The 9,384-nt window shown below is 44.5% G+C and overlaps 1 protein-coding gene across 1 annotated transcript in view; it reads left to right on the top strand.

Moving 5' to 3' along the window:
* The first annotated feature begins 5,640 nt into the window (after nt 1–5,640).
* Nucleotides 5,641–9,384, top strand: part of sema3h (sema domain, immunoglobulin domain (Ig), short basic domain, secreted, (semaphorin) 3H) — a 36,280-nt gene continuing 32,536 nt past the window's right edge. Inside the window, exon 1 of the mRNA XM_023990794.2 lies at nt 5,641–6,074. Within this exon, the coding sequence (XP_023846562.1) occupies nt 5,939–6,074 (136 nt within the window). The 5' untranslated portion in view covers nt 5,641–5,938. The remainder of the gene's footprint in view (nt 6,075–9,384) is intronic.

The following is a 9,384-nucleotide window of genomic DNA, read 5'->3' as shown; positions in this document are numbered from 1 at the left end:
CAAGCAGTTTCTTAACATTAATGTTAAAATATCTAGTGTTTATGATATAAACATTTCAATTTATTTGCCATTTTTGAAAGAATTTTAGCAGCAATCAGGTCTCCAGAAAGGGATTGATCTAGGGACACACCAAGATGAGATACACTTGTTTTAGAATCAATCTCCTTGCCTGCACAGATTACCATTATCTTGTCAGCCCTAAGCAATCTACATTTTGTTCCAAACAAAATCAATTAAGTKTTTTCCCAAATGTAGTGACAATTTGTTGTCAGACAACCAATCTCTAACAAAATGCAATTCCTTACTCAGGGCCTCCTCTATGTAAACTGTATCCTTCCCTGATACCAGTATGGCTGAATCATCAGCATAAAGCAAGAGTTTGCACTTTACTGTATCTGGCATATCATTAACGTATATAATAAATAAGAGAGGCCCTAAAATTGATCCCTGCGGGACTCCACAGGATATTTCTTTGGCCTCTGACAGAACATCACCAACATTACATACAGTTGAAGTCGGAAGTTTACATACACCTTAGCCAAATACATTTAAACTCAGTTTTTCACAATTCCTGACATGTAATCCTAGTAAAAATTCCCTGTCTTAGGTCAGTTAGGATCACCACTTTATTTTAAGAATGTGAAATGTCAGAATNTAGTAGAGAGAATTATTTATTTCAGCTTTTATTTCTTTCATCACATTCCCTGTGGGTCAGAAGTTTACATACACTCAATTAGTATTTGGTAGCATTGCCTTCAAATTGTTTAAAGGCAATGCTTCGGGTAGCCTTCCACAAGCTTCCCACAATAAGTTGGGTGAATTTTGGCCCATTCCTCCTGACAGAGCTGGTGTAACTGAGTCAGGTTTGTAGGCCTCCTTGCTCGCACACGCTTCTTCAGTTCTGCTCACAAATGTTCTATAGGATTGAGGTTTGGGTTTTCTGATGGTCACTCCAATACCTTGACTTTGTTGTCCCTAAGCCATTTTGCCACTACTTTGGAAGTATGCTTGGTGTCATTGTCCATTTGGAAGAGCCATTTGCGACCAAGCTTCAACTTCCTGACTGATGTCTTGAGATGTTGCTTCAATATATCCACATACTTTTCCTCCCTCATGATGCCACCTGTTTTGTGAAGTGCACCAGTCCCCCCGCAGCAAAGCACCCCCACAACATGATGCTGCTACCCCTGTGCTTCACGGTTGGGATGGTGTTCTTCAGCTTGCAAGCATCCCCCTTTTTCCTCCAAACATAATGATAGTCATTATGGCCAAACAGTTCTATTTTTGTTTCATCAGACCAGAGGACATTTCTCCAAAAAGTACGATCTTTGTCCCCATGTGCAGTTGCAAACCATAGTCTGGCTTTTTTATGGCGGTTTTGGAGCAGTGGCTTCTTCCTTGCTGAGCGGCCTTTCAGGTTATGTCGATATAGAACTCGTTTTACTGTGGATATTGATCATTTTGTACCTGTTTCCTCCAGCATCTTCACAAGGTCCTTTGCTGTTGTTCTGAGATTGATTTGACTTTTCGCACCAAAGCACGTTCATCTCTAGGAGACAGAACGTGTCTCCTTCCTCAGCGTTATGACGGCTGCGTCGTCCCATGGTGTTTATACTTGCATACTATTGTTTGTACAGATGAACGTGGTACCTTCAGGCGTTTGCAAATTGCTCCCAAGGATGACCCAGACTTGTGGAGGTCTTTCTTTTGATATTCCCATTATGTCAAGGAAAGAGGTACTGAGTTTGAAGGTAGGCCTTGAAATACATCCACAGGTACACCTCCAACTGACTCAAATTAAGTCAATTAGCCTATCAGAAGCCATGACATAATTTTCTGGCATTTTCCAAGCTGTTTAAAGGCACAGTCAACATAATGTATGTGAACTTCTGACCCACTGGAATTGTGATACAGTGAGTTAAAGGTGAAATAATCTGTCTGTAAACAATTGTTGGAAAAATGACTTGTGTCATGCACAAAGTAGATGTCCTAACCGACTTGCCAAAACTATAGTTTGTTAACCAGAAATTTGTGGAGTGGTTGAAAAACAAGTTTTAATCACTCCAACCTAAGTGTATGTAAACCTCCGACTTCAACTGTACTTGTGTTCTGTTGGTCAGATGAGACCTAAACCAATTCACTGCTATATAATTTAGACCCATGCATTTCCGTTTCATCAGGAGAATATCGTGGTCCACAGTGTCAAAAGCTTTCTGCAAGTCTAACATGACCATACCTGTAGAGTTCCCCTTCTCACTTTCCTGCTTGATGTGGATAAGGCAAGTATCAGTGGAATGAGCTGTTCTAAAGCCAGATTGTAGTTCATAAAGAAGTGTGTGCTCGAGAAAGTCTCCCTCAAGTTGATAAAAAAAAAAGAAGGAATCTCTCAACAACTTTGGATAAGGTGCTGAGGATTGACACAGGCCTGTAGTTTCCTACATTTGTTTACTGCTCTTGTTGAGTGGAACCACCCAGGCTGTTTTGAGATTCTTGGGAAATGTACCACTACTAATAGAAAGGTTTACAATATGCGTTATCGTTTTAGCAGTGACACAAGCACTATCCTTTATGAATCTCGCAGGAAGGTTATCCAGCCCAGTTTCTTTGTTTGTGCTCATTGAGCATTGTAGACTGGAAACGTTGTCCTCTGTTACCATGCACAGCTCAAACAAATAATTTGTGATATCTTTGCTATGGTAAAAGTGGTTAATGAAAGACTGGCCATAGTGTCCAGAGCAGGTGGGTAACTTCTTAACCAGAGATGAGGCTATAGTTGTCACGGCCGTCAAAAGAAGAGGACCAAGGCACAGCGTGGTGAGCGTACATTTTATTTTTATTTAGAAATAACGCTGAACAAAACAATAAACACTACAAAACAACCGTGAAGCTAAAGGCTTTAGTGCCAACAAACAAAGACAACTTCCCACAAAGACAGGTGGGAAAAAGGGCTACCTAAGTATGGTTCTCAATCAGAGACAACGATAGACAGCTGTCCCTGATTGAGAACCCTACCCGGCGAAAACATAGAAATACAAATAATAGAACATAGAATACCCACCCCAACTCACACCCTGACCAAACCAAAATAGAGACATAAAAAGGATCTCTAAGGTCAGGGCGTGACAATAGTGGTAAAAAATGTGTTAAAATAATTTGCAACCTTTGCCTGTTCATAACATAAAACATCCTCAATATCCAGGCCAATACTACAGGATTTTACCTTATGGGGAGTTTTTGAGCCAATGTCCTTTAACATTTTCCACAGTTTACAAGGCCGGTGTAAGCTGTCATTAACGGCATCCATATAATGTTGGGATTTGACCCTATCCATTTTGTATCTTGCCTGGTTTCTACAGTTAATATAATCATCATAATCTTGTTGTAGATTTGTCCTTCTGAATCTGGCCAGGTAGCGATCCCTTTTCCTTACGAGGTCTAAGATCTTGGAAGTGATCCATTTCCCTGACCGCTGTTTGATACAACTTTGTTTAATCTGAGCCAGAGAGTCGAGTGCAGACAGAAACATATCTTGATCAACAAGCTTGATCAACATCATCACAGTTTAGTACATGAGACCAATCCAAAATTCCAAGTACTTCTACAAAATGTCCTTTTGAGTATTGTTTCATAGACCGTACCTACCATGTATTTATTACCTGGCTCTAATAGCATTTTGGATTTCTTACGGGTACAGTAGGTTACCATATGATCACATAAACCAATATTTAAGACTCCTGACTTACAGACCTTCTCTTGATCTGATACAATAATCAAATCCAAAGTTGATTTACTGTCAATACACACCCGGGTTGGCTCGGGTGTGTATTGAGATGTTTCTACAACTTGATTGGTTTCCACCTGTGGTAAATTCAATTGATTGGACTTGATTTGGAAAGGTTGACAGTGCATGTCAGAGCAAAAATCATGTCATGAGGTGGAAGGAATTGTCCGTAGAGCTCCGAGACAGAATAGTGTTGAGGCACAGATCTGGGGAAGGGTACCAAAAGATTTCTGCAGCATTGAAGTTCCCCAAGAACACAGTGGCCTCCATCAATCGTAAATGGAAGAAGTTTGGAACCACCAAGACTCTTCCTAGAGCTGGCCGCCCAGACAAACTGAGCAATCGGGGGAGAAGGGTCTTGGTCAGGAAGGTGACCAAAAACCAGATGGTCCCTCTGACAGAGCTCCAGAGTTCCTCTGTGGAGATGGGAGAACCTCCCAGAAGGACAACCATCTCTGCAGCACTCCACCAATCAGGCCTTCATAGTAGAGTGACCAGACGGAAGCCACTCCCAGTAAAAGGCACATGACAGCCAGCTTGGAATTTGCCGAAAGGCACCTAAAGACTCAGACCATGAGAAACAAGATTCTCTGGTCTGATGAAACCAAGATTGAACTCTTTGGCCTGAATGCCAAGCGTCACATCTGGAGGAAACCGGGCACCGCTCATCACCTGGTCAATACCATCCCTACGGTGAAACATGGTGGTGGCAGCATCATGCTGTGGGTATGTTTTTCAGCGGCAGGGACTGGGAGATTAGTCAGGATCGAGGCAAAGATGAACGGAGCAAAGTACAGAGAGATCCTTGATGAAAACCACCTCAGACTGGGGAAAAGATTCCCCTTCCAACAGGACAACTACCCTAAGCACACAGCCAAGACAACTCAGGAGTGGCTGTAGGACAAGTCTCTGAATTTCCTTGAGTGGCCCAGCCAGAACCCGGACTTGAACCCGATCGAACATCTCTGGAGAGACCTGAAGATAGCTGTGCAGCAACGCTCCCCATCCAACCTGACAGAACTTGAGAGGATCTGCAGAGAAGAATGAAGAAACTCCCCAAATACAGGTGTGCCAAGTTTGTATAAGACTCGAGGCTGTAATCGCTGCCAAAGGTGCTTCAACAAAGTACTGAGTAAAGAGTCTGAATACTTATGTAAATGTGATATTGTTTATTTTCATAAATTGCTTTGTCATTTTGGGGTACATTTTAGAATAAGGCTGTAACATAACATAATGTGGAAAAAGTCAAGGAGTCTGAATACTTTCCGAAGGCACTGAATTCCTAATATATTATCTGACATGACTGTCACAGTTTTTTTTTAATCGTTCATGTTATTGTTAGCAGGCGTTACATTAGGTCAGCATTATATAGACTGTGAAAGGGTTCGACTGTAGTCTATAAATTATTCAAAAGCTGAGCATTTTAGTACGGGGAGATGAAGAGCTATAGAGTTGTGTGTGTATTTGGTGGGGGAGAGAGAGAAAGACAGGGAGAGAGAGAGAGACAGACAGAGAGAGAGAGAGACGGAGACAGAGAGCGAGAGAGGGAGAGAGAGAGAGCGAGACGGAGAGAAAGAGACAGAGAGAGAGAGAGAGAGCGAGAGACAGACAGAGAGAGAGAGAGAGACGGGAAATAAGATGAAAGGCCCCGCACAGCAGTTGTCTTATTACCCGTTATTAAAGTAGGTTTTCCTGGGAGCAGTGAAAAAAGAGAAGGAGTGGTTGGTGTGTGTGTGTGTGTGTGTGTGTGTGTGTGGTGTGTGTGTGTGTGTGTGTGTGTGTGTGTGTGTGGTGTGTGGCTGGTGCCAATATTTGGGGATCTCTTCCCCCTCCTCCTCCTTGCCTATACAGAGGAGGACTGAAAGAGGGAGAGGGAGCGAGAGAGAAAGAGAGCGAGATTAGAGTACAGTGAGAGAGAAATCAACACTCAACGAGGGGAGAAGCCCAGGAGACGAGAGTGAGAAAAGAAAGAGCGAGAGATACCGGAGACAAGTCACATGAAGAGAAGAGAGGAGACACATCTCTGAAGCTGTCGAGCTGAAGCCAAGTGGGAGTAGTGTGTTTCATTGGACTAGATCTCTTTGCTTTTCAGAGCCCACACACAGACACAAGTGAGTGTGTGTCCTGCTGGTGCCTTACTCGTGAAGTGTGTGTGCTATGCTCGGGACGTTGAGTGTGTGCGTGTGTGACACCATGTGGAGGTTCGTGACCTTGTTCCTTCTAGCCCACCTGGGGCGCAGTCTGACAGGGGCATGGAGAGCCTCCCTGCCGCGCCTGCAGTTCACTCACTCAGGTAAGACAGAACCCCTCTCTCTCTCTCCCACACGCCCTGCTGTCTCTTGTTAGTGTGGCTCGCATTTCTCCGGTCTGCCCACACATTGTGTTATCTATTAACTGTATTATCTAGTTCAATGTCTGTCCCTCTCACTGCTCTCCTCGTTCCAGGACACTTTCTTACACAACGAGGGATCAGCTACGTTCAGGAGAGAATTGTGATGTTTGTGTGATGATGTTTGTTGTATGATTGACGAAGTGCAATTATTGTGTGAAGACGATGTGTGTCATCGAGGGGGCTGGCTTTTTCTTTCAAAAATGAGTATGACAGTTTATTTATCTGTCTTCTAATAGAGAGGTATGTTCAGATCTTTAGTCCGTGCTAATGTAAGTATTGAGTGATATTTGAGCTGCTCCCTCTGCTCATGTCTGAGGAAGCAACAATCCCGAACCCCAGTTGGGAGTGATCGTCTAATCCGTCGTATGTGAGTTACATACAACGATCCGATTCAAGGCTGAAAAGTACGTGACCTAGAAAGTATAAAGGGAACTTGTGCACAGATGGAAGCTAGTTGGATTTAGTTCGTTCAGTCAGAGTGACGGTGTCTGAACACAAGAGAGACGTTTCATTTCCTGCGTCATTTCTGCTTTGCGGGACTTCATTTCAGTGCTACATCTGGCTGCTTTTGAACATGAGCGTCACAACGTGGAGTTCAATATCAGAGGGACCAAAAAAGAAAGTCCAGAATCTTAAAAAAGGACTGGAAATACTTTTGGACCTCACTATACGTCTGATAGCCTGACCGCCCTTTAACCTCTGCTCTTCACGGGTCAGATTCACCACTAGGTCCTGATTCCAGATCTGATCCTGGAGGCCCACGTGTGAGGGAGCTGGTCTTAACCCCACCATGACTGATTACCCAATCAGCTTGGCCGCCTGGTCCCTCTCTCTCTCTCTCTCCGACCCAGCTTGCCTTAATGACTAAATGATACCAGTTATTCAATCAAACTCTGTGTCGGCCACCCCCCAGTCCTAACGGCTCAATTATTCCAGTCGCTTGTAGACTCCAGCCCTTATTTCCCAAATGATAAATGACAGCTGGGGATTGGGTTCTTGCCTCCCACACACAAAAGGGACATTTTACTGCTGCGAATGATGTGAAATGTATAGCGGCACATATAAAAGGCTAATGAAGCAATGCCAGCTGTTAAGCCATGTAGAATGATTGGGATCCCCACACAAGCGGGTTATAGAGTTGCCGTTTGATGATGCCTGCCCTGACCCGGCTGCCTTTAACAGTTCACCTGCTCCTCTCGTGACCGGTGAGGATGCATCATTACCCTGTACAGTGATTGGAGAGGCGGCCATGTTTGGAAGGTCATTATCATTTTGAATGAATTGGAAGTAATTCCATCATCTCAAGATGATGACACTTTCCCCTTTCACCTGAGGGTGAGGGTGATGCCCTGAGAATTGGTACCCCTTCTTCCTGGCAACACCCTTGACAACGGTAGACGGTGGTTTTGCAGCCTTGAACTAAAGCTGTGCTGTAATGCTCAGACAGAGTGCTGCCTTTGCCAAACATCTGATTATGATGAATACGTATTTATTCAGAAAGGTCAAAGGGCAGGGTATCCACGTGTGCCTGGTTGAGTGTTGAAAGAATCCAGATGTCAGGGAGTGTGTGTTTGTCTGTTTCCCAGGCATCTCCAGTCCTGCCTCTCTAATTGCACTGTAATTGGTGAAGTGATAACCCCATTTCCACAGGAAACGGGCCCCAGTTTCCTAATTTCTCTAGTGGCACACTGCACAAAGTCTTCCCACTGGGAACCGTGAACCAGACAACTCAAGCTTATGGGCTCCCCATGTAGAGAAAACAGGTAGACTTAAACTCAAACACAAAACAGACACAAAGACAGACACATGCACGCACATAGACACACACACACACACAACACACACACACACATCACACACCACACACACACCACACACACACACACACACACACACACACACACACACACACACACACACACTAGCAATCCTCTTGATAATAACAAAATGGTAATGGAGGGAGATTAATGATAACTACTCTATTGAATCATGAATAGACAGTTATGCTTAGCCATTCAGTTTGAGGAGAAATACCCATCGTTTTAAAATGGACCCCACCAATGGTGTGTGTGGTGTGTGTGCGTGTGTTGATGTGTGTTGTGTGTGTGGTGGTGTGTGTGTGTGTGTTGTGTGTGTGTGTGTGTGTGTGGGTGTGTGTGTGTGTGTGTGGTGTGTGTGTGGTGCGCACATTCTGCTGCGTCTATGGTTCATTTTAGTCTGTGTGTGTGTCTGTATGTGCGCTTGTCGTGTGTGTGTCTGTGTCTCCTGATGCAGGAATGTTCTTAGCTGTGTCACACGCCATACATTTGCACTAATCACATATACGCCCATCAGTGGCTCCCATGACTGAGGTAATCTAATGTTCGCTGGCTCGGGTTTGTTTGGCGGCTAAAAATATATCTCTCATCCTCCTGATGCCATCCTAACTCATGGCGTCCACACAGGACTGGAGGAAGAGAGGTTGGTGGGCAGACAGAGACTCGCCCTCAAAAAAATGCCACAGACACCTGAGGAAGTGTTCAGGTTGGGGCATGAGGACACAGGGCGGAGAGGGTGGGGCGAGTGGGCGGTGGAGATATGTCAAACGTTTTTCTTTGATTAAGAGTGACGGGGTCAAGGCTCAACTGGCTGGAGGTCAAGGGTCATGGCCTTAAGGACCTCGCTGTCACCTTCAGCTTGTCTGAGGACGTCGGCACTCTGCAGTTTTCACAAACACGCCGAGTCTACCCGGACTGAAAACACATGGCTGTTCTGATGAGTTAAGACACATTTAGAAACAAAGACCCTCCTGTTTGTGATCTTGGATTTCAACAAGATTTCCAGGATTCCAATCTAAGCCTTCTGACCTGAACAATGTACCTTTACAAATCTACTTCTCTACTTCTTTGTTTCTACACATTGGCCTAAATTTACAGTTGAGTCGTTAGCGCTTTACTGCATGAAGCTAATGGACTTTCTACAGTAGATGTGTTGTGTTTTGGTGTTAGCTGTGGAAGCCAGTCTGACAGGTGAAACACTGACAGTACTAATCCCTCTGAGGGGCTGCTGGTGAGAACAGGCCTGGAACCCCCACTGGGTCGACATGGTCACTGTTGTCAAGGCAACTACCCCAGAGGAAGGATGGGCCCGTTGGGGTTGGTGGGTGCAGCTGGTGTGTTGGGAGAGTGGCAGGAATGTGTGTGTGTGTGTGTGTGTGTGTGTGTGTGTGTGT

Source organism: Salvelinus sp. IW2-2015, linkage group LG7, assembly GCF_002910315.2.
Source record: "Salvelinus sp. IW2-2015 linkage group LG7, ASM291031v2, whole genome shotgun sequence".
NCBI classification, from domain to species: domain Eukaryota; kingdom Metazoa; phylum Chordata; class Actinopteri; order Salmoniformes; family Salmonidae; genus Salvelinus; species Salvelinus sp. IW2-2015.
The sequence above is the reverse complement of the archived record's forward strand: the minus strand, read 5'-3'. Positions and strand labels throughout refer to the sequence as shown.